Consider the following 25560-nt stretch of genomic DNA (forward strand, 5'->3'; position numbering starts at 1 on the left):
ACCCAACCCCCTCTCAGCTGCCCCCAGGACTGGGTAGCCCGGAATCTCTGAGTGTTGTAGGGCCTGAGAGGTCAGGGAACCTGCCTGATCCTCAAGGGTGCTCAGCTTTGGCTGTGATGGAGAACCAAGTGGCTTCTCCTCTTCATTCTCTCCCCACCTGTCCTCTGACCTGGGAAGGGGTGGGAGAGGAGGAGGAGTGGGAGGAAGTGGAGGAAAGTTCCCAGATTACACATTCTACCCCTGGTCCCCATGGGTCCACAGATCCCAGCATGTAGACCCGCTGCCAACCCCAGGGTAGTATCCACACATTTACCAACCACACAGCACAACCCTGCTCGGTCACAAAGGACACTGGCTGATGGCCTGGAGTAGGATCCTGGGGGTTCCATGCAGGTTAACAGCCATTGCCTTTTTCATCACTGGATTCTGAGGTGAGCCAGGGGTTCGAGGGGAGGGGCAGGAACAGCTGGGGCAGTGGGGGGCAGGGTTACTCAGGGAGTCTGGACAATGGTTATTCACCTACTAGAATAGAAGTATTTTTAATACTTAGTTTAAGTATTTCAACGGCTATTAGGACCGCGTCGGTGCATTCCAGCCTTGCCAGCCCTGCTACCAACCACAGTGCCCGTGCGATCACATCAAATCCAATTTAACACCACATATTTTATTGATGTCTTCATCAACAATACAGGGCCATGTGTACAAATGCTACTCCAGTCCCACACCTGGCAACCTCCCCACCATCACCACCCACTGACCAGTCTGCCAAGAGTCAAACCCTGCAGGTCTCCCTTTTATTTCTTTTCCCCATGTCAAGCCTCACAGTGCTGAGCCTCCAGGAGACTGGGAATGGCATGGCTAGCTTCCAAGCTTGAGCTCTGGGGTTGGGAAAGAGCCAAGGCCTGGATTGCCCAGGGCCTCTCGTCCCGTCCCTTCCACTCCCACTGTTTAAATATGGACAGAACTGGGGGTGAAGATGCTCCCCAATGACTCTTCCGTCCAGTCAGCCTGGGCTCCTCTTCAGCCTTCTCTGCAAATATCCTTCCCTTCCAAGTGACCTGCCCTGCTGACACCAAGATGGCAGAATAACCATTTTTCAAGGGGTGGGAGTCAGTGCATGGGGACAGTGACAATATGCCCCGATGGCAGAGAGCTTGTTGTCTTGCTCATCATTTTTTGTTTATTTGTTTCAAGTTTTTATTCAAATTCCAGTTAGTGAACATATAGTGTAATATTAGTTTCAGGAGTAGAATTTAGTGATTCATCACTTACATATAACACCCAGTGCTCATCACAACAATTGTGTCTTGTTCATCATTGTATACCAGTGCCTGGAAGAGACTTGGCACATAATTGGGACTCAATAAATATATGTAGGATGCATGAATGAATGAATGAATGAATGAATATGGGAGTATGAGCCAGGGGTGCCATTTCTACATTAGCCCTACAGGGGGCATGAAGGCAGGACCAAGGTAAAGTCCTCCAGAACTCTGCTCAAGAACTCGGGGTGTTGTGCGGCAACTCTTGGAGTCGCTGTGGCCACCAGTTGGACACTAGGGTGTGGGCTTCAGCCCTGCTGCCTGCCTGGATGGCAGACTGGCTTTGGGAACCAGTCAGAAGGGGCACTTGTGTTGTCCAGGCTCCCGAATATGCCCCAGAGATTTGATCCTCTGGGTCCCAGAACACACAGCTGTGTTCCCATCCAGAGCCAATTCGATAAGCAGGGCTGGTCTCGCAACAGCACCCCTATATTCTGGTCTCCCCATTCCTGAGCTTCAACTTTCCCAATCTCACCTCTCAGAGCGGAACATGACCTTCCAGCTCCACCACCACTGCCCCCACCTGCCCCTAACACTGCTCCATCTCCCTTTCCTCAAATGCCAACCTCCTCAACTAGCATTGATACCCAGGTTGTCCTGTCTCTTCAGAGACTCCCTCCTTAGTAGCTAGTAGGGTCCTGAAAGTTTGCATCATGATTTTCAGACCCCTCCATGCCTGCTCCTCCCTTCAAGAAACCAAATAATTCACAGGCATCTCTATAGTTCTTGCTTCTAGACCAGCAATCACAAAGAGGATGCTAGAATCTTGGGGGTGGAAAAGGATCTTCCTTTTCCTAACTCTGTGCAGAAATTCTCTCCATGGCATGCCTGCCAGATGACTGGCCAGTCCCTCCTGGAATACCTCCAGTGGGGCACTCTTTACCTCCCCAGGCAGCCATTCAAACACTGAACAGCTTTAGCTGCTAGAATGTCCTTCAGAAATGAACCCACTTGCTCCTCACATTCTCTTTCCCCAAATATCCCAGTGCCCAACTTGTGTTGCTCCTCCCCTCCCCTAAGCATTCTCTATCTATTTCACAACAAAAATCCTCACCATCTTTCCCCCTCTCTCCCTGCCTCTCTCTCTCTTGCACACACACACATCCCCGTCTGTATGGTTATGTAGTCACATGCTTCTCTCATTTGTCAGTATTTCTCCTTTCCTTCTTCCTTCTTCCTTGACTCCCCAGCACCTAACAAAGACCCAGAGGCTGGAGATCAAGGCAGGGAAAGCTGGAAGAGTGTCAGGGAAAGGAAGCATCCAGGCCCCAGACTGGATTGGGGTGGCCAGCTGGGACAGGCTGGACAGGGAACAGCACCTGGGCATCCCTGGCCACTGGCGGCTGTCTCCCTGGCCTTGCAGTTTGGGGATGGGGCAGTAAGTTACTGAGTTTCCCTTCCACTGCTCACAATTCCACAGAGAGGACATGAACACACCCCTCCTTTCTCAATCTCACAATCAGTTGGTAGAGTCAACTTGGCTACCTCTTACACATGGTAATTTTAAACATTTTTGCCAGCCTGGGGGTCCTGGGGAGCATCATACCAATAGCGAGAATCCATTCTCCACTCCTAATATGGTCTGAGAGCAAGAGTTCTAGCTGATAGCAGTGATGATATGAGACATGGGAGAGAATGGATGAACCAGGCAGAGGGAGAAAGCAGGGGCTCCAAGGGGAAGGAACAAAAACAGAGGCCTCCTAACAGTTGGCTGGCTCCTGGGAGCCTAGCAATGCCTGGGTGGCCATTTTTCCTTCTTGCCACGATCCACCGGCCAACACTGTTCTCTATGAGTCACAGACCAGGGGTGGATGCTAGGACCTTACCAGCTCAAGGTTGTACTGGGTCATGGGTGGAGACAAGAGTGCCATGGTCTTATATTCAGGAGGAGTCGAGACACACACACAGAGAAAGGATGGGAATGCCTGCTACTTGTCGTGCTGCTTGGAGCTCTCACCTCCGACATTGAACATGGGGACGAGCAGGCCCAGCAGCCACCTCTTCCCGAAGACCTCCTGTAAGTTCTTGCGCCAGGGCCGGGCCCTCATGGCCACCCCCTTCCGCACCTGGTGGCGGGTCTGCCCCCGGAGGATCAACAGCAGCTGATGGCAGCAGAAGCCCGCGCAGGCCAGGCCGATGGCGAACCAGAGGTAGAGCATGAGGATGACGAACATTTCAGAACCGAGGACAGCTCCTGCAGGGGGCGGGGAAACACCAGACTCGCTTTACACCCAGGCCACGTACTGAACTGCGATCCATGCAGGCGCTTTCCGCTAGGGAGAGAGCGAGATTAATGAGACTGAAGCTCTATTTTGTAGCAATCTCAGCGCTGCAGCAGTGAGAGAGAGGAAGGATGAACTAGTTGACCTAACTTTTTCTTAGTGCCAGAGAGGGGATCTAGGGACAGGGCCAGTAGAAGAGGAAGCTTCTCCGGGCAGTGCCTAGACTCTAACATTTCCTCAGAGTCCGAGATGCCGCCTCTCTCTGCCTTCTCTTTGTGGTCTGGAACCAGGGAGAAGATGTTTTCTCAGGAGGTGAGGGGGGTGATCTGAGGATGCTAGAGAAGGAGCTGGCTTCTGGGCAGTTGCCTTGACTGCAGCGCCATCTTCCTATGGAGCTGGGAGCGCTGGCTGGGAGGACTCCCGAAAGTGACAGCACGATGGAGAACAGGGCCTAGTCATCAAGAAGAATAAATCACAAGCTCCAAGGGCAGTGCAGACCGTTGACTTAGAGAATAATTCAGTCATTAATGTTAACAAGAGGACAATGTGTCCACTAGAGCATTTGGCCAGAGCTGTCCTGTCAGTCAGAGCTTGCTAAGGCTGGAAGAGGCCCCCAAGGTCATAGTCCAGCTCCTTGCCTTGGGGGGGACCTCTCCATACCCCTCCAAATCAACACTCTCTATTATTGGTTTTAAACACCCACTGAGTAAGAGATCCCATGTTCTTGTTCAGACCCGGGATGGTTAGTCCATGCTAGCTTGAATCTCCCAGCTCTGTGGTCTTGTACAAGTTTCTTAATCTCTCTGAGTTGCAGTTTGCTCATTTGTAAAATTGGTATAACAATAATGATTCCACAGGATTCCAGTAATCCCTGCATGATTCAGGGAAATGGTGTACACAGTGACTAGCATTGTGGTTCACACCAGTGCAATGCTCCTTGCTGAGGGTCATTCACAGATGAGGAGACTACATCCAAGAAGGGCTAACATTTAACTCCCAAGACCATCAAGCTTTCTCCTTCTTTCCGGGGCTTGGAGTCCTGGATGGGCTGCAGCCTTGAAAGCCATGGTAGGGATACCTAGCTTGACTTGCCCAGCAGCTAGGGCAGTGGGTCCAGGAGAGAACTCAAAAACCCTCCTCAGCCCCTCTCTCCCTGTAGGGCAAGCCCACCACCACCCCTTCCAATGAGATGAAGGTACCCACTCCAGAGACCCTACCTTATAACCTATTCAGCCTCTGCAAATCTCAACCACATCCTTCTCCAGCATCCCCTGGTTCCAGCCCACCTCTTCCCTGGTCTCCCCAGGCCCCAATTTCCAGACTCCCAAGGTCTGGGCTTTTAAAACTTGTCCAGTCTGAGCAGCAGAGGACTCAGCAGCCAGGACGATGTGGACTGGATTCAGGTTTGCTCATTAGCAGCCTCCTCTTGCCCTCAGCCCTGGGAGCTTGGACAGCAGTTTCTCCTTACAAAGTTGGAGACCAATAATTCCAGCTGCCCAGGGGATGGAAAGCTCACTCCAGCTGGCATTTTGAGCAGCCCCTCAGCTGGCATGGGGGTGGCAGCAGGACAGGGCTTACATAGGGCTGTTCCATCCCTCTGACCCACTTCTTCCTTGTCAGCACAGGCAGCCATGTGCAGGATGAAGGATCCTGGGCCCATGGTGCCCTTTGGGCTCCAGGAATGCTGACCGGCAAAGATGGCCCTCGAGCTGGGATGTGAGAACATCAGAGCTGTCAAGTTCAGGGCCTGCCTTGCAACTCAGCTGCAGGGATAAGCCTGGGCGGATGGAAGCTGTTTTCCATAGGCTTTTTCTGGCACCAAATCAAGACATGTGGAAAAGACCTTGTGGCCTTTTCCTGGCCCCTTACAGCAGCTACAAAAGGCTATTCTGGGGACCTGCTTTCTCTTGAAGTGTTTGAAGTTGCTCAGCCTGGCTGCTTCAGCTCCTCTGAATTATTTAATAATAGTTCTGCTTCTTTTAGAAAATCACAGAATTTTCCTAAAGGGCCTGAACGGTCACACGATCCAATCTTTCCACCCCTCCTTCCTACCAAGCATCTGTAACACTTTTGACAGATTGTCACCCAGCATCTTTAATAGACGTCCAGGGACAAGAACCTCGCTCCCTCCCAAAGTGGCTCATTCATCAAAAAGCAGCTTCAGAGGCAGCTCCAGAGAGGCCGTGCAGTGCAGCGGAGGGAGGTTGAGCTCTAGAGGCTGAGCCCTGAGTCTCAATCTCGGGTTGGAGTCACACTAGTTGTGTGGCTTAGAAGCAACTTACCCTTGTTGAGCCTTGAGTTCCAGAGCCTTTAAAATGGATATGAAATACTTACCTCCTAGACTTGTTGAGGGGGTTGAATGCCGTGAAACCTGCACGGTGGGGAGCACGTGATAGGTGCTCAGCAAATGTTAGTCCCCTTTCCCTTTTCCTGGACTTTCTGGTGGCACCCACCATGCTGACACACTTATCCAAAAGCCATGACGCAGGTCAGATGGTGTCGTCTCCATCTCCCAGATGAGACAAATGAGACTCAGAGAGGTGACACAACCTGTACCAATCCCCTGAAGCCCAAAGAGAAGACTGTTTCCAAAATCAGACTGGCCAGTCCCCCGCCTCCGTGGCCTGAGCTGCAGGCCCATGCTCGCAGCCAGGCTGTGCTCTGCTGGCAGATCTGACTCGGGGTAGTCCCACAGCTGTGGACAGCTCCACCTACGAAATATCTTGTCCCTTCCCATTCCCTCCTGTCCACCTGCACTCCTCGGCAGACAAGAGAGGGCATGCCCGCAAGCGTTTGGGTTAAGACCAGAGGGAGAGGAGATGGGAAGGGAGAAGCTGAAGGGGTGAGGTGTGCTTATGGGTGGGGAGTGAGGAGGGCTGGTCTTGGGGGAAGAAGAAAGGTCAGCAAAGGAGGAAGATGGATGGATGGGAAAGTTGGAGATTAGAAATCTTGGCCTTTTTTCCAGTGGGGGTGGGGAGGAGGTAAAAGGGGGTGGGACTCATCCTTCTGCTGCAACAGGGATCTGGGCCCCAAGATAGACGCTGACTGGCTCTCTTCTCCCCCAGATCAAAGCAAGAGCCCCTCTTCCTTTCTATCCTGTCTCCCAAACCTAGCACATATGGACAGGCCTCAAGCCCAGGTTTATCGCAAATCAAACCATTTCAAGATTCTCCCTTTGGAACCATTCATTTTGATGTGATGAAACTACTTGGAAAAGAAAGTGTAATCAGGCTCTCTGGCTCTCCTCATCCTTCCACCTGCCTGTGCTCACACTCCACCCCCTAGCCCGCCCACCTACCCTCCCCCAGCCTGGTTATTTTGGTCCCAGCAGCCTCCTGTGCCCATGCCAGGATCCAAAAGGCCTCAGAGCTCTGAGTTCTGGGCCGAACTTAGACATCAGCCCTCAAGGCGACCCTACAGCTGGGGCTTTCCTGGGCCTCTGAATTCCCACTGTCTGATGGCGCAACAGTTCTACTCCTGCGAAGAACCAGGCTGTAGTCCCAACAAAGACCAAAACGATGGCTTTCCCCAGAACGGAGCAGAACTTTTGTGAGTGGCCAGCCTAGGCCAAGACAATCTTGGGCTCTCAATGGAAGTAGCCACAATGTCTTTCTTTGTTCCTGAAAGGTCACTAGGTAAAGAAACGTGCTGGATTGGGTTGTTTCAAGACCTGGGAGGGGTGGACAGAGGCGCTGGTCAGTAGTAGTGAGATCCTGGACAAGCCATTTAATCCCATCTGAGCCTCAGTGTCTTCATCTGACAGATGGAGATAACAATCTCACACATACACATACATGCATGCACGCTGCTAACGGTAAGATCCAAGTCAGCTGGAGTCCAAGGCCAGGGTAGGGACGGAATGGAAGGAAATGAGGTAGCGGGAAATTTCAAGGCCAGGTAAAGTGGTAAGAACTGCCACCAGGAGCCAGGTCCCTCTAGGCCAGGAACCAAGCAGCTCTCTCTGGGGCACACTATATAAAGTACAGTCCCCACAGCTGAGTGCCAGTGGGAAGGCCCACATACCTGGCTCCTGCAAGTGCCGGAGCCTCCCTGGAGGGTCCAATCCCACGCCAGTCCCACAGCACTGTGATGTGAAGATGGCGCCCTTAAACACGGCTGCATCTCCAACCAGGGTGCCCCCTGCTCCAAGCCAGCTGCAGGAGAGAGAGCAGCCTGGTGGGGGCAAACATAGTGGGCAGGAGGGCAGGGCTTCGCCTCCTGCGGGGGCTGGCCTGGCACCCTAGTCAGTCTGACTGCGGTTGGCTGGCAAGACCTCTGGAGGACAAAATCCTTGGGGGAATGTGTGAGCAGGACTGGAGTCAGGGAGAGGAAGGCCTTGGCATGGGTGTACCTCACTAGCTGCGTGGAGGCATGGTCAGCACCCGGCCCCACCTGGCACAGAGCAGGTGTATTGCCTGGATCCTCAGGAAATTCTATGCGCAAATGGTCAGTGGCAAGCAAGGAGGAGATGATGAATGAGGATGGGGGGTGAAGAGGGAGGCGGCCAGGAAAAATACAGTATGCCCAGTTAACTTGAATTTCAGACAGATGACAGAATTTTTATTTACTTATTTTTTAAATTTTATTTATTTATTTTAGAGAGAGCTCTCTGGGTGAGGGTGGGTGGCAGAGGGAGAAGATCATCGAGGCTGAGTGCAGAGCAGGAAGTGGGGCTGCTCTCAGGACCCTGAGATCATGACCTGAGCCAAATAAAGAGTCCGCCGCTTAACCTACTGAGCCACCCAGGCGCCTCGATAACAGAATTTTAAAAATTTAAGTCTGCCCCATGCAATACTTAGGACATACTTCTACTACAAAGTTACGCATTGTTTATCTGATACCTTAGTATTTAACTGGGCATCCTGTATTTGTCTTTGCCAAATCCCACAAGCTTTGGGTGGGGGTGGAGGGTCCTCGCCTACGGCCCAACCTGCTGGCCAAGGCCCACTCACCCGAGAAGAACCGGCTGATGGAGGTGGGAAGGAGCGTGAGGAAGGCCAGGGGGTGGGCAAAGGAGGTGGAAAGGGCCGCCGAGATGTAGGCCAGGCCGGCGACTGTGGAGTAGAGGCAGGCGAGGGACGTGTAGAGGCAGAACAGGACAAAGTTGCGCATGTTTCTGCTGCCGATGCAGTTGCCCGTGAAGAAACAGTGATGGTCGTGCCTCAGGGTGACTCTGGCGCACACTCGGCAGAAGTGGGTGCTGGGCGGGGGGCACGGGGCCCTCCTCGCCGAAGGCCCCTGGCAGGCGTCCAGGTCGTCGGGGGAGTTCTGGATGACCAGGACGTAATTGCCCAGGGCATTGGTGGAGAGGAACAGGAAGAGCGCCCCGTGGAGCAGCGCGGGAGGGAAGAGCCGGGTGGCCGCGGGGTCCTGGCGCATGCTGGGCAGGAAGAGGAAGAGCTGCAGCGCGAAGGTCACCAGGGAGATGCACAGGAAGTAGGCGGGGGCCACCACGTTGAGCAGCCTCAGGGCCAGCATCCTCGATTACATTCCTAAGGGGCCCAGGGTGAGAGGAAGACTCACTACTGTGTGGGGGGGGGCGCCGTCTGTCAGTCCCAGCCCACCCAAATCCAAGCTCCCCACCCCGTCCCTTGGATCACCCCACCTCTCTTCCCTAAACCGGGACCAAGCAGGTGTGAGACCCCGAGACCCAAACGGCCTCTGGGGGTCAGGCCCTACCTCCAGGTGTCCGCTCCCTCGGTTTCTGAGCGACCTCGGGGCCCTGGAGCCCCGCAGTCAGACACAAGGAGGGCGAGGGCAGGGCTTATTCGCTGTCTGTAGGGGATGAGGGGCATGGGGCTAGGGCTCAGCTCCTTTATGGCAGTGGAAACGAGGTTTGGGATTTCTCCTTCAGACCCCCTCGGAGGAGAAAGCAAAGAGTTGGGGGGTGGGCCAGAGAGAAATGACCTATTGGAAGTCCTGCTTCACCTCCTTTTCTCTGACCCTCTGACCCACCCCCACCCAATCTTGGGCAATACTCAGGGACCACACCCATAACCCAAGGCTCTCTGGAGCTATGTGTGCTTGTAGGTCCCTGATTTGTGTGTGTGTGGTAGTAAGTGTGTGTTTGTGGGGGGCTGTTCCTTGTGTATGACTCTGTACGTGTAATATGTGCGTGCCTGGGTATCTGTGTTTGTGTCTGTATATATCTGTGTATCACACACGCAGCCGCTGTCACCTGGCTTTTAAAAAAATCAATTAAAACGATCAATTCATTCACACAGGCCCTCAGNCTTTTAAAAAAATCAATTAAAACGATCAATTCATTCACACAGGCCCTCAGGCACCGGGCAAGGTGGGGGGCGCAGCCAGAATACCTGTAACAGCCGGTCCTGCTCAGCCCATCTCTCCGTCGCTGGCTGCCCTGGCTATTTCTTTGCAAAGAGCGTTTTCATGTGAAGCGACGAAATTAAAATCCCCCCTTCGCGCCCTCCCCCCATCCTCCTGGAGCGAGAAACCCAAACAACCCCGCTGGCGCCTAAACCCTTTCGATGCCAACAAGCCCGCCCTGCACGAAGGAATGGATGCTTGCCAGCCTTTCGGCGGATCTAGCCCCGCTGCCGAGCACCCCCACCGCATCCCCACTCTGCCCTGCCCCCCCAAAGCCCTGGTTCCTGCCCAGCTTCGGAAGCCACCGGGAAACAGGATTCCTGGCGCCGGAGATAACTTTTCCAGGGGCTAAGGAGTCGGCGAGCCCTAGGCACAAGAAAAGTTCTGGGAAGGCGGCTGCACCCAGGATGGGCGAACGCCACGAGGCCTCGGTCCAGGCTGTCCCGTCCGGATTGGGCGACTGATCACCTTGGAGTCCCCTCTGCCGTTGCCAGTGCCCCCGGGGACCTGCGGCCGCTATGGGGAGCACTGGCCTCTCTCCACGGCCTCAGGCTCACCCCAGAGCACGCCGGGAGGTGGTCGCTGGGGGCTCGGCACCGCCCCCGACCGGGCGCTCCGGGGGGCTGCGGCGGCGCTGCCCACCCCAGAGAGCCTCGGCTCCGGTCTCGGGCGAAGCAAGTGTCTTCCCCGCGCCGGTCGCCAGGGGGGCGCGGGAGCAGCCTCCAGATGCGCCGCGGCGCCTGGAAGGCGGACAGAGGCTGGGGGAGCGAGGGGCGCTCGGCGGACGGGCGGCAGCAGCCCCCCGGCCCTGCACCTGACCGCGGACCGCGGAGCGCGGAGCCCGCCTGGGCGGCCCGCGGGCGTGGGGAGCTGTCCGCTCGGCACCCGGGAGCCCTAGCGAGGCTGGCGGCGCGGGCGGCCGCCGGCTCCTCGGCCACCGCCTCCTGGACGCCCGGGAAGCCGCCCCCCGCGCCGCCGCCGCACCGCCGCAGAGGGGTGGGGAAATGAACTCACCGAGCTCGGGTCGCGGACAAGAGGAGCCCTGGACGCCGGCTCTCGCCCTCCCCGAGGCTGCAAAGTTGTGGGCTCGGCCCCGCTGGCTCGCAGCCTCCTCACGCTTCGCTTCGGGGGACTGGGCAGGTAGCGGGGATGTGGGGAGGAGGGAGCGGGCAGCTGCCTTCCTCCCACTTGGGCGCCAGCGAGTGGGGGCCAGGAGGCGGCGGGGATGGCAGCTGGGCACCCCTCAACCCCGCCACCCCTCCCTCCCCTCCTGGGGGCGGCGCTCTGGCCACCCCTCTCAGCATCGTGGACTTGCCCCCCTTTCTCCCCGGAGCAGGCTGGGGCGCCCTGCCTGACTTCAGCCACGATTCCAACTGGGGGATCTGGATTCAGCGCTGATGTGGATGTCCTAGCCATCATCCGTTCCCTCCCTCCCCGCTGTGGCCAACACCCTCCGAGCTCCCCACTCTCTCGGAAGGAGGGAAGCCTGGGGGGTTGAGAGCTCAGCTTGCCAGGGGCAACACCCATAAAGATCAAGGGACGATATGCACACAGGGGTTGAGAGCCCCAACTCTGGAGCCGATCTGCCTGGGTCTCAATGTCCGCCATTCACTGCTGTGTGATCTTACAGATTCCAGTTTCCTCATCTGTAAAACAGAGATATAAGAATTCTATGACAATATAGGTAAAGCCCTTAAACAGGGCCTGCCCATGGTAAGCACTACTCGAGTATTAGTTCGTCATTATTGACATTATTTACTGGGCTCTTGTTATGTGCCGGCATTGTGCTAAGCCTTTAGTATGCGACAGCTTTGTGAACCCTCTCAGCAGAAGTTCAGTCATTCCCATTGTATGGATGAGGAGGTTGAGGCACAGAGAACCTAAGTCACATGGCCAAGGTCATACCATGAGGAAGTGACAGAGCCTGGATTCGAACTAATGCACATGCTTTCGCCCTCTATACAATGCGAATCATCCTGAGACCCAGGGGGAGCTTAGATTTGGGAGAAGGGAGGACAGCAGAAGACTTATTTATTTATTTTATTTTTAAAAAGATTTTATTTATTTACTTGACAGAGAGAGAGTGAGTACAAGCAGGTGGAGCAGCAGGCAGAGGGAGAGGGAGAAGCACATTCCTCGCTGAGCAAGGAGCCCTGTGCAGGGCTTGATCTCAGGACCCTAGGATCACGAGCTGAGCCGAAGGCAGACCCTTAACCAAGCCACCCAAGCGCCGCAGCAGAAGAATTTATCCAGACACAGAGCTTGAACCAGGAGCTCCTGCCTGGAGCCCCACCCCCACCTCCCTGTGCCAGTCCTTCCCCTTCTCCACTATTCTGAGGTGGGTACTGAGGGGCACCAAGAGGATGGGGACATTGGCCAGTGTGTGTCCATGGGGATGGGGATGACGCAAAGAAAGCTTTAGAGACACCGCAGGAATAATGGTGCCACCACTGCCTCAGTTTCCTGGGCTGTCAAAGCCCGCTCATCCGGCCTATTCCACTCCTCTGGGTGAAGGCTAGGGTCACAAATAAATGTTGATTGCTTTCTCATCTGGTTGATTAAAACAAGGGCGATCCCTTAACGTGAGGACCATATGCTTAGCAGCTCAGCCTATAGTTTTGAAACATCAGACATTGTTTTCTCAGTATTTTATCAACGTACACCAAAATAAAAGGGGGCTGGGAAAGCTTTCCTTGTTCTCAAAGGGTCTTATATGTAAGCAAAAGAATAGCTTGCAAAGGGTTGGTTTCTGAGACTCTGGTCGCTCTGTGACTCCAGTGGCTACAGGGCAGACACAGGGATGCTCAAATGGCCTTTTCTCCCTTTATAGCTGCTTTGTGTCAAGATCATGGCTGTCTGGGCCCTCTTCAGTAAGCTCTGCTGGCCTCCAGCACTGGCTGGGGAGGGAGCGAGCCTGGAGTGCTTGATTTGGGCTATATTGATTGAAGATCTCCATTCCCTAAATACCTTGAGAGTCGGGCAGTATTTCTAATTTTATTTTGCATATGGGTGTGTGGTGGGAAGGTGTGCATCTGGATGTGTGTGTGTGTGTGTGTGTGTGTGTGTGTGTGTGTGTGTGTGTGAGGGGAGGGTGAGAGAGAGAGAAGCTAAATGAACGTGGGAAGATGGCAGTGGGGGAAGGGAGTATTCAGCCAGGAAAGAGTCTGGCTGTGGAAACACAAATGGACAAGAACAATTACTTACTTAGAAATATAGTCTATCAACAGGAAAGGACATTAAAGCTTCCGGAGCTGGAGCTAGTGTTTCCTCAGTGCTCCCCCACCCCCCCCACTTAGGGAACTGAGTAAGAGGAAGGGCAGCCAAATGTTATTTTGTTTTTCTAAAATTGGTGCTTATCCCTGACAAAATCAATAGGGAGGTCAATTTGAAAACTTCACCTCGATTCTGGACCCCTGAGGATTAAGCAGACTAAGAATGAACACTTTATTGCTACTTACCAGGTGTGGGACCTGGAGCAGGTCACTTAACCTCTCCGCTCTCAGTCTTTTCACCCCGAAAATGGGCTGAAGACATTACCTCGTGGTGATGGTGATCAAATGGGATGATGTAATTTCAGCCCCTCTGTCCTGGCAGGAGACGGGACAGGGTTAGCTTCTTCCTCCTCCCAGCTCACTTCTGGGCCCTTATCTTTACCCCACAAGATCAGCTTGCCTTTCCAGCTAAAGCTAGAGCTCCTGGCCTATGTTGGAAATATTTTGGGGTCTCTTCCATGTCTCCTAACAGGATGATTTGCCCAGCAGAGACACTGAGTACAAGTGTATTGGCTGATGAGTTGATACTGGTCTCTCTCTGAGAGGAAAACCGATGTCCCAAGGTCTTAGAAATGTCTGAAAAGGACGTAGTCACCACTGATCTTGCGTCCTGCCGCTACCCACCCCAACTACAGTCTCATCCTCCATAAACAGCATCAGAAAATAATTTAGAAACTACACTCCCCATTGCCCTTGTCATACATTCTTATAGTTAAGCTATGACTGTACCCGGAGGCAGTCCCAAGGGAGCAGCGACACAAACAGGCATCGGATTGCTGCCGAGCACTTTCCCAGAAATATGTGCCATAAATCTTGCTATTTGGTGCTATTATTTGAATAAAATAAATTCCCTCCCAAGTGGCAATCTTTCCATTTTGCCTCAAAATGTTGTATACCAGGAGAGGAACTCTGAGCAGCAAGCAGCTTCTCCCTGGGGTGGGGAACCCCACACACATGTCTAGCTGGCCCTACAACCCCCTGCTGTTTAGGATGGAGAACATTCCAAGATGGAAGGGGCCACAATGAAGGAGGCTCTGGGGATTTTCCTTCATTCTCACACTCTTATTATTTCATCTTGATCAGGGTGGAGATAAATTGGGGTCTCAAGGTGAACTGGTGCCCTGAAATTAAAATTTTAATAGACATTCTCAGACAGGATGCTCTTTGCTGCAGATAGCCAGGGGCAACCACGAAGTGCTCCCCGAGTCTCGGAAGGCTGAGTGAGACGCCGACCCTGCCTGCCTGGATCCAAAAAACATATAGGTATAATTTTTGTCTTAGCGAACCGAATACATGGAAATTGGATTATTACAGAATCTCTATTTGGAGGTGGTAATGTACTTGGGCAATGACGTCTTCACTTTAACAACAACAACAACAGTACTTTGATGTAATAAAGTGCTTTGCAGGTTACAAAGTACATCCACAAAATTAAAATTTTATTCCACGAGTCTCTCAACAGCCCTGTAAGCTAGCTAGCTGGGGCAAAAATTATTAAACCCATTTTTCTTATAAGAAACTGAGTTCAGAGATGTGCTTCTTGTTAATTTGCAAGCCTTGCCTATAGTTCAATTTAAAATGTGACTTAAGATGGGAGAATCTCATTGATACCTAACTTTTCTGCAACATCTCACTTGCATAGAGGAAGCAGGTAGATAACATACTCCCTCAGAATAAAAGACCTACGTGATGTGTACATGAGATATTTACGTAAAATTACATGAATAAAGCAAGCCTGCAGCACATTAATCAAATGTTCTCGAGCATTCTGCTGTGTGTGGTGCTGGAGAGTGTATATGGAATTGGGAGCCGTGATGCTCATCAGCAGAGCCCACGTGTCAAGGTAGGAACAGCAGGTCTGAATGTCACCCTCTGGGTGACAGGTAACCCCAGCAGTCTCCCTGGTGATTGATGCATAAGAGTGGAATTCTTGGCTTGGCAGAACCTTTGGAGTGCTCAGGCTGTGGAAAAACAAATGTGATCTTTTACCAATTAGCCACGGTTTCCAGGGACCAAGCAGGCAGTCCTGGTAGGGGTGCCCCTGCCTGTGGACCAGTGCTTGGCTTAGCCAAGGTGGTGGCAGGAAGATTAATTGGCCCTTTGGTCTCAAAGCCTGCAGGAGGCAGAGGGAGGGAGAAAGAGGGGACATACAGGGGGGAAAGAGGAGGGAGGCTGAGAGCAGAGGGAAGAAAAAGGAAAAAGAGAGCGGAAAGCAAAGAGGGGCTGACGGAGTGCACACTCCTCTGTCTGACATAACCTCACTTTATGTCTCCATGCTGGAGGGCGCTCAGGGGCACAGGGGGGGCATCAGCCATCTCCACTGAGAGCGCTGCACGGCCAGGTGTCCAGGATGGGAGGGAATGAGGCAGAAGGTTGACATCTCAATTAGAGGAGGAGGGAGGTGGGACCAGGAGAGTCACTGCAGTGCCCTTGGCTGCTGGTAAGACTCTTGGATAGGCTGTAGTGATCACAGAGCCGCAAGCAGCCCAGACCTCACACCTCTGAACCCCCTGCCTCTATCTCCCCCAATGCTCCAGCAGACATGGCCCAGGTCCCAGGAGAGAGGCAGTGTGGTGTGATTAGGAAAGAAAAAACAAAACAAAACAAAAGCAAGAGCTTTTGGTGTGAGCTTTCAGTGTCTGCTGGCCTTGGCCTGAATCCCTGTTTTCCCACTTACTTGCTGTGTGACCTTGAACACATTCCTTAGCTTCTCCCAGCCTCAAATTCTCTGCCCATCAAATGGGGATTTTAGCTGATTTGCATTTTGTCATCAGTTTTACATGACAAAGATGCCAACTCAATAGCACCCGTCCTTTCTACTGAGACAGTCTCCCCGAAGCCACTGGCCACCAAATACTCTTGCTGGCTTGCTGCATAGCACGGACTGCCTGATGATGATCTCATTGGTATGTTTGTTTACTTGTTTATTGTTTCTTTTCACCAGATAGACCATACCCCCCCCCCGCCAGGACCAGAACTTGCCCACCAGCTTTGTTTCTGTAGCTTAGGCCCAGCACAGAGCCTGGCACACAGTAGGTGCTCAATAAATATTAGACTAAATAAGAGACAGTCTGGGGGACAAAGAGCATGAGGGAACTATTTGGGGTGTAAAAAATCTATACCTTGGGGCGCCTGGGTGGCACAGCGGTTAAGCGTCTGCCTTCGGCTCAGGGCGTGATCCTGGCGTTAGGGGATGGAGCCCCCATCAGGCTCCTCCGCTGGGAGCCTGCTTCTTCCTCTCCCTCTCCCCCTGCTTGTGTTCCCTCTCTCACTGGCTGTCTCTCTCTCTGTCAAATAAATAAACAAAATCTTAAAAAAAAAAAAAAAGAACTCTTTCTCTCAATAGGGTGGATCTTACTATATGTAAATTATACCTCAGTATCTGACCTTTCAAAAAGAGGCTATAGGAAGCAATGGATAAACAGAATTCAACTAATAAAGATTCATATGACACTGATTGTGTGTCATTGTGTATCACCCCTTCAGGCTGATAGGGGGCCTTTGCATTGGTTAACTCATTAAATCTTCACTGCAGCTCTGATGAAAGTCTGACTCAACCTGTTTTGTAGAGGGAGGAGTGGAGGCTCAGAATGGTTATGGGATTGGCCAAGATTGCAAAGCGTGTTGGCAGCAGAAATAAAATCCAGGTCACATGATTCCAATGCCCAAGTCTCACCCAATGTGGTTCCTTCCATCTCTCACACCTAAACCCTCACGCTGACGTAGAAATAAAGAGGCTGTTTTCCTTATGGCAAAGTAACATATTATGCCGATGTCAATCTCTTACACTTTAGCATGAATTAGCCAGTCGAAATCTTTTCTCAGTGAAACAGGGTGTAGAGAGAATGGGCTTTTTGCTGGAGATCTGGAATGGGTGGGATGGGGAGTAAAGTTAATATAAACAAGTGTGCAGTAGGGAATGGAAGTGCCAGATGGGACCAGAAGATGAAAGGGAGCCAAAGGAGAGGGTCCAGAAGAGCAGTGAGAGGACAGGCTCTGGGGTTGGATGATGTAGGTTCAGATTTCAGTTCCACCAGTCACCTGTGCAACCTTGACCAAGTAGTTGACCTTTTGTTGTCTCAGGTTCCTGATCTGTAAAACGGGGTTAATTATAATTCCCACCTCATAGGGTTGCTATACAGATTAAACCAGATAATACCTGTAAAGCACTTAGAATAGTGTCTGGCATAGTTAAGTATTAAATAAGTGATAGCGAGCGTACCTAATCTTGATTAATAAATATGGGTTTAAACCAAGATGGAAGTTTACTCCACTCTCACATTAATGACTTTTTAAAATTTTTTTTATTTTTTAAAGATTTTACTTGTTTATTTGACAGAGAGAGTGAGAGAGCACAAGCAGGGGAAACAACAGGGACAGAGGGAGAAGCAGACTCCCTGCTGAGCAGGGAGCCTGATGTGGGGCTCCATCCCAGGACTCTGGGATCATGACCTGAGCCAAAAGCAGATGCTTAACTGACTGAGCCACCCAGGCCCCCTTCACATTAATGACATTTAAAAGATCCAGTCCAGGGCTGGTATGGAAATGTCATGATCACATGGGACCCAGATTCTTTCTGTTTTGTTGTCCCATCATCCTGAGCATGTTGCCTTGGGGCCCAGAATGGTTGCTCTTGTCCCAGCCATCATGTCCATATTCCGGTCAATAAGAAGGAGAAAAAGAGAAAGGACATGCTCCCCTCTTTAAGGACATTTTCTGGAAGTTGCACACAACACACCCACTTACCTCTCATCAGCCAGAATTTAGTCACGTGGCCACACCTAGCGACAGGTACCTATGGAACCAGTTAAAATTTGTGGTTTGTGTTAATAAAGAGGAAAAGGAAAATTAATTTGGGGGCCAACATTGGCCTTTTTTCCTTCTACTGTGGGAAAGTTTAGACATCAAGTTACCCAGCCCCCAGATCTCAGGACGGAAGCAGGAGTTTCCTGGAACTTTCAGTCTCTTTACGATCCCGGTTCCTCATTGGTCAAATGGGGCTACTACCTCTGCCTTTTCCCACCCTCCCGCTGACCTGTGCCTTCCTTTGGGCATTTCTCCTCACAGACACAGGCCCAGGAAAAGCAGCTCCAGCCTGACAAAGCCTTGACCTCAAATGAACATGGGCAGTGAGCATTACAGGCGACCATGGTTAGTGTCCCAGACCATCTGGCCAGCTCAGCAAGCTTGACATCTGGTCCTGGATGAAACAGAAAGGGGAGACAGGAAAGACGTACTTTACATAATTTTTATTTTACTTTACTTTAAAAAATGTTTATTTTTTAATTTAAATTTAATTATTTAACATATAGTGTATGATTCATTTCAGAGGTAGAGTTCAGTGATTTTTCAGCCGTAGATTCTTCAGCCAGTGCTCTTCACATCACAGATATTTTTTATTTTAAAAAACCATCTGAGTAATATTTTTTGTACGAAATTTTTAAATTTTAATGAAAAATGAAACAGAAATCCTTTGATCCTAAACCCGGAGATAATAATCATTAATATTTTGTATGTGTCTTTCAATCTTCTAGTCATTCAGATTTTTTCCTTCTAACTATCCATGTGGGCTCACATCTTCATCCTCTTTCACAACCAGCATTTAAACTTCTTCAGTATTAAGACAATACTCCCATATTGACAAATACATTTCCCAAACATCATCTTTTTTTAAAGATTTATTTATGTGAGAGAGAGAGAGAGAGGATGGGGAGGGGGCAGAGGGAGAGAATCTTTCAAGCGACTCCCGGCTGAGCAGGGAGCCTGACACTGGCTTGATCCCATGACCCATGAGATCATGACCTGAGCCGAAAACAAGAGTCGTGTAACCAACTGAGCCACCCAGGCTGTCTGGAAACAAACGCAAATACTGAGACGCGTGTCAGCCAGATCCTTTTAGAAGATACTTTTTGAGGCAACAACAATAAAACATTAAAATAAGAATATGGGGGCGCCTGGGTGGCACAGCAGTTAGGCATCTGCCTTCGGCTCAGGGCGTGATCCTGGCGTTAGGGGATGGAGCCCCCATCAGGCTCCTCCGCTAGGAGCCTGCTTCTTCCCCTCCCACTCCCCCTGCTTGTGTTCCCTCTCTCTCTGGCTGTCTCTATCTCTGTCGAATAAATAAAAAAAATCTTTAAAAAAAACATTAAAATAAGAATATGGGGGCGCCTGGGTGGCACAGCAGTTAGGCATCTGCCTTCGGCTCAGGGCGTGATCCTGGCGTTAGGGGATGGAGCCCCCATCAGGCTCCTCCGCTAGGAGCCTGCTTCTTCCCCTCCCACTCCCCCTGCTTGTGTTCCCTCTCTCTCTGGCTGTCTCTATCTCTGTCGAATAAATAAAAAAAATCTTTAAAAAAATAATAAAAAATAAAATAAGAATATAAAGCAGAATAATGGAAATTAGATTTTATCAGAGTTCTGATCTTTGTAGAATTGTTTGGGATACTAGCATTCGTAACACTACACAAAATAACCTTTAAAAATTTCGATTTTTTAGTTACTTTTTCTCTTTTAGGCCATTCGGCTTTAATAAAAAAGCCCATTTGTGAATATCTTTACGATTCAGCTTGTAAAGATAAACTAAAAGCAGGATGTCAACCAACCTCCTAATTTCATGAGGAAGAAAACCTTTATCATATGTAATACTATCCATGGTGAATCATATTTGACCCAACATGGAAAAGAATATAAAGTATATAAAAAGAAGAAGAAATTATGGGAAAAAGTGAGGATCACAGTCCTCCACCATCATCAGTCAAAAGCAAGCATTGATCTGTTAACATAAACGTGCATAACATATAGTCCGGGAGCCAGCCAGCCACTGCGGGCGCTGGGAGAATGTTTTTCCTACACCTGCCATGTTACATTGCTCAGCACGGACAATGCAATTCATCAACCATGAAATTATCATCAGGAATAATCTCAATTACAATTTTAGATGGACTCTTCTATCAAGAGCATTTGAGCCAGGAAGGTGAGAGTAGACATTGGCATAGACTTCGACTGAATACCGATCTTAACACTTGGCCACCTGGCATTCAGCCAAAGCGTGTATTGAGTGCATCTCTAATTTTAGATTATTTCCAATTTCTCCCTATTATTAGCAACATTGCAATGAGTGTCCTAGCACAAACAACTCCATGGGGCTCTGTGATTATTTCCTTGGCCGAATTCCTAGTAGGAGAGTGGCTGGGTCAAAAAGATTCCTATCGCCAAACTACCCTCCTAAAAGTTTGTACCAGCTTTCCTCCCACGAGAGGAGTGGAGTAGGGAGAGATTGCATCCTGGCTCGTCAGCAGCGATGGTACCGGGTTTGCAACCTCCCACAATGGCTAGCGGTTGGGTGGTTGAGACTAGCAGCCTTCAGACAGCTCCAAACCCTTCTGGATCCCATCATTGGGATTATAGCTGTAATTTGTTTTGTGTTGATCTTCTTTCTGGCATCGTGGTAGACAATTTAGGTACTTCTTGCATTTTAATCCTCACAATGATGATGCAAAGTAAATATTACAGGCCTAAATTTACAGATAAGGAAACTGAAGCTCAAGGGTTGGATGCCCCTAATGGAAATTTCCAGAGGCCTGGCCAGGGAGTAGCCTGAAAGCTTTCTCTTGCAGGTAAATGAAACCTTAAGGTACAATCCCTGTGACCCCAACTGTCCAACCCCGGGGAGAGCTAAAGGGGCTCCCACGCCCTCCTCACTGCATCCATTTCCAGCCAGGGCTTGGAGGTGGAAGAAAGGTGAGAGGCAGTGCTTACGGAGCCCTCCTCTGCTTTGAGCTCAGCTCTGCATTAGGTGCTTTACATGAATTCGTGTCTATTGCTTCTTGGTCATTGCTGAAGGAAACTGAGTCAGAGCCTCTGCCTTCCTGGAGTGAGCTGAGCTGCCCCTCTGCGCAGTGTGCGTGTGTGTGTGTGTGTGTGCATGTGTGTGTGTGTGCGTGTAGTAACAGACTCTAACAGCACCAGGAGGAGGTCAGGGTGGTTGGCCACTGAGTCCTCCATCACGGCAGGGTGACAGCTGACCACCTGGGGGGATGGGGTAAGTCGTGATCACATGCCAGGGACATGATATACATGATCTCATATAGGTCTCAAAGTGCCTGGTGAGATACTGTCCACATCTTCCTGGGGCGGAGCCAGAGGCTTAGGAAAATGTTCCAGAGGTCACAGTTAGTAAATGGTGAAGGACCCAACAGTCCCGGAGTGATGCACATCCTTTCTCTGACCCAGACAGGAAAACATACTTCAGTACGTTTCTGTGCCCTTGTACGAGCCTGAAGCCCTGGGAAAGAAACAAGAAGGCTGCAGGACCGCACAGGAGCGGGCAGGCTGTTGCTGTGAGGCTTTGCAGGGGGAAAATGCACTGTCTCTGAGTGGAGGGGGCCGCACGAGGGGAGACAGCCTGGGGTAGCTGCCGGGCGCCGACCTGCTAGCCTGGAGCAGAACTGCCTGGGCAGTGTGGTCAGTGGCCATGGAGTGTTGTCCTCTTATGTGAGGACCTGCCCCTCCCCCCTTCTCTCTTCATCTGGAACTGGGGAAGTGAGACTTGAGCGTCTAGAGCCGGTGAGGAAGGAGCTGGGCTGCTCTCCCCACTGGCATCCTTCAGCAGAGACACGCACAGCACTGGGGGCAGGTCCCAGAGTCACACAGATCTGGGTCCAATCTGCTCAGTCACTTTCCAGTTATGTGACCTTGAGCAAGTTGCTTAACCTCTCTGAGCCTCAGTTTAAGCCATTGAGTGTGGGCACAGTAATCATTGTTTGTCAGCAGTTTTAAGATTGAGTGCGCAAAGTCTCCTGCCTCATTGCCACCTCAGTCAGAAGCCAGCCCCCGACTCACCGTCTCCAGTGCCCACCCCTACAGGGAGTTGCCCTGGGCAGAATCCTGGGACTCTTGGAACTCCAAGGACCTGTCTGGGACGCTCCAGGATTCTACCCAAAGCCTTGTAGGCTACACAGTCACTGAGCCTTCAGACCTCTGCATGGGCTGGGGCTCCACGTGGAACACACTTCCTGCCCCTCTGCCTGCCTTACTGTACCCATCCTTCAGGCTTCACATAGCTGTCACTTTCTCCAGGGAACCTTCCCTAAGCCTCCAAGTCCGATCGACACATGTCCTTCTACCACCATATCACCCCAGGTTTGAATGGCTTGGTCGGTTGTCCTCCATTGGACTGCGAGCTCAGGAGGGGCAGAGGCTAGGTTCTGCCCACGTTGTACCCACAGTGTCAAGCATGGAAGCTGGCCTAGGGTAGATGTTCAGGATGCGTGCATAGACTAGCAGAACAGAAGGACAGGGTCTGCGTGGAGAACCTGAGGGAGGCAGACCGTTATAGATTATTTGAATCAGGGACTTCCAAGCGGTAAAGAAGAGGGCAGAACTTGAACTATCATGGTAGCAGGGACCCTGTCTTTTTCATTCTCTCAGGCAAGAGAAGATACATCTAGGGCTGCCCTGTACAGTTGTTAAGGTTCTGCACTTTATAATTCCAGGGCATCGTTTTTTTCACACTTTATATAGTCAACATAGATTTGTATGGTTGTTGTGACAATTTTCCAGCAGATGGCAGTAAAGTATCTTAAGTTAAGGGCACTTTTTCTGTTTGTGCAAATGCACTGCTTGGGCTATCTGCGGTGCTGGGTGCATCTGTTTACCAGCCCTCCAGTTGGCTGAGAAGTTGCCTGACACCTTGTTCCAGCCTTGTCCCACCCCCTCTTCCCTTCCCGTTTTTACAACCCACGCCCAAGGCCTTAGTGTTGGCCTGGGAACTTCAGAGGGAAGAGACATTAGAATCAGAAATCCCCACCTACATCCTTAGCTCCAAAGATGGTAATGTTTGTGATTGGAAGCCCTGGGTTCAAGTCCCAGCTCCTGCATCTCCTAGCGAGAGATCTTGGGCAAGTGACCTTGCAGTTCTGGGACCTAGCTTTCTCTTCTACGAAAAGCACAGTAATATCCCTGCCCTTGGGGTTGTGAGGAACAAACGCTACCCTGAACCTGGCCGGGCATTGCTAGCTGTGAAGCAACTTTGCCCAGAAATGTCCATTCATAAAAGGCAGGACTCTCCCCAGTGACCCTGGAAGGATCTGCTGTGCTATTGGGGCAGGGGTGTGCTGCAGACCACGTGACTCTTGTTTCGTCACCCACCCTGCCAGCCACCTTCTTCTAAGGGATCTCTCTCCTGGTCTCCGTCACCACTCCATCCCCCTTCAGGGACTTTGGCCACTTCAGTCTCCGCTCTAAGCTCCTTAGTACAGTACAGTCAGTCGGCCAGTGAACAGATATTTATTGAGCATCTACTATGTGCTGGGCTCTGAGCCAGTCTCTACTTTCTACTCGCTTACAGTCTCATGGGGGGCAATAAAATGAGCATAGTTGCCATCTTGTTTCTGAGCCATCAGGCCCCATCCCTTTCCTCTGGGTCTCCAAGAAGAAAGAATCCTTGCCCAGTCCCTCCGTTTCTAGTTCCTAGGCCACTTCATGACTGGACACTGTAGATTCCACTTTGGCCCCAGCCACGATAAATACCCTCCAGGGTCCAGACCAAGAGAGGCTTAGCTGGGGTCTTCTCTGCTCTGCTCATACTGGGGCAAGGTTGAGGAAGCAGCAAAGAAACTCACTGTGAGTTTCACTTCAAGTTGGTTTGGCTGTGAAGAGACAAGAAACCCGAAGTAGTAATGGCTTAAATGAGACAGGTGCATTGTCTCCACACGTAGATGAAGTCTAGAGGCAGGCAGTCCAGAGCTAATACAGTCATTGTACAGTGTGAGGAAGGACTCAAGCTCTTTCCAGTACCCTGTTAGGTCAACTGTCAAGTGTAGTCCATCACCGTGGTGGAGGTGGCATTTCAGGGCTGGCAAAACCCTTTACGATATCAGGCCCCAGGCCCCTTCTATAACATCTCCCCACCATTCTTAGCATGCAGCTTCCACTTCATGATCCAAAATGGCTGCTCAAGCTCCAGCCATCAAGTCAACATTCCATCAGTGGGAATTAGGAAAGACAACTGAGCAAGGACATACCCTTTCTGCCTAAGAACATTCCCTAGAAGTTATTCATGTTACTTCCATTTATCTCCCATTGGCTAGAACTCAGTCATGTGATCATATCTAGATGCAAAGGTGGCTAAGAAATGGTCTTTATTTCAGATGCATCCAATTGCTAAGAGGGGTGGGGGAAGAAAGCGGTTACTGGGAAACCCTAAGAGTTCTCCAACACTTCTTGTCTGTGAGGTACAGGAGGTGCCTCCACCAAGCAGTGCCTGTGGCATAAAATAAACAAGACAATAACTCAATAACCATAAGATCACAGAGCAAGACTAATGCAAAGGCAATAAGGATGTCATTTTCTCTCTGTGTGTAAGTGACCTTTGTGTTCGGTTGTAATTATCACTGTTGACAACATTCAGTGCTGCAAACCCCCAGCTCTCAGAGGCCCAGTCCTGTTCCAGCAGGTTCAGCTTTGCTGTCCCTTCCCCCACCCCCCACACAAAGCCTTCCTGGGCATCCAGCACTGCCCCCTCATGCCTCTCTAGAGTGGAATCTGGCTGAAGCGAAGGTGTGGGGAGACGTGAGGGGGAGGCCCTGTGATAGCGGCTGCTGCACAGGCTGGAGCGGTGGCGGTTGCCTTGGTGAGTTGGGCAGAGGTTTCTAGAATGCTGCTAAATGTGTTTTCCTGACCCGCCACCGCATTCTCTTTCTTACTTTGGAGACACTTCTTGGGGGCTGAGGCTCCTTGGTCCCACCTTGTTGTCTCCTCCCACCCTTTTGAAATACTCCGTTTGCCTGCTCATTACCTCTTCCTGAAAGAAGGGGGTCTTAAGCCCTCAGCTACCCCAGGGCGAGGGGGGAGGGGTCGGACATTAACACTGTTCTCCCTGCATCCTCAGGCCAGCCCTGCACCTTAGGAACCTCATCCCCATTTGACAGACCAAACCTCTAAGCCGGAGGGCTGCCGGGCTGTTGGCACGGGCCAGCCAACTCCCAGGTGGCAGCCCTGGGACCGAAACCAGCTCTCTGACTCTCAAGCCACAGCATCTCCGTGAGTTATATATCCCAGGTAGGGTTCTGATGGTGGAATTTTAAGTAGAGGAAACTCTGGGGGCAAGAGTCCTGACTGTCTCCCCCAGCTTTTCAGGGATATGTTTCAAGCAAGGCGAGAAACTACGACCCTGCTGGGAATGTTGGCAATAAGCCCCGTACCTGGCCTGTGGCTTGGGTGGTCATCTGACACACATCGCTGTGGGCACCACTACCTGCTCCCTTTGCCCATCTGCCTCAATCCCCGGGGCAGCTGCCGCACACCCTGATCCCTGATCTCCAGGGACATTGGCTCTGCCTGCTCTCCAATATATCCAGGCCCAGAAAAGTCACCCCTCCACTCAGCAAAGGAAGCCACGTACCCCTTGCATTCA

The 25560-nt window shown here is 51.3% G+C and overlaps 1 protein-coding gene across 2 annotated transcripts; it reads right to left on the bottom strand.

Moving 5' to 3' along the window:
- Positions 1-643: 643 nt before the first annotated feature.
- On the bottom strand, positions 644-11331 carry ZDHHC22 (zinc finger DHHC-type palmitoyltransferase 22). Of its 2 annotated transcripts, none has more exons than XM_034642884.1 (3): positions 10889-11331; positions 8497-9036; positions 644-3516 (listed from the first exon to the last, which is right to left on the bottom strand). In XM_034642884.1, exons 2-3 carry the CDS (start codon positions 9020-9022, stop codon positions 3251-3253), a joined length of 792 nt encoding a protein of 263 aa, XP_034498775.1. In that variant the 5' UTR covers positions 9023-9036; positions 10889-11331; the 3' UTR covers positions 644-3250. The 2 variants fall into 2 exon arrangements, with proteins under 2 accessions (XP_034498775.1, XP_002914761.1); XM_002914715.4 differs by lacking the exon at positions 10889-11331 and adding an exon at positions 9862-10746.
- Positions 11332-25560: the final 14229 nt, after the last annotated feature.

The sequence above is a fragment of the Ailuropoda melanoleuca genome, chromosome 14, assembly GCF_002007445.2.
Source record: "Ailuropoda melanoleuca isolate Jingjing chromosome 14, ASM200744v2, whole genome shotgun sequence".
Classification (NCBI taxonomy): Eukaryota; Metazoa; Chordata; class Mammalia; order Carnivora; family Ursidae; genus Ailuropoda; species Ailuropoda melanoleuca.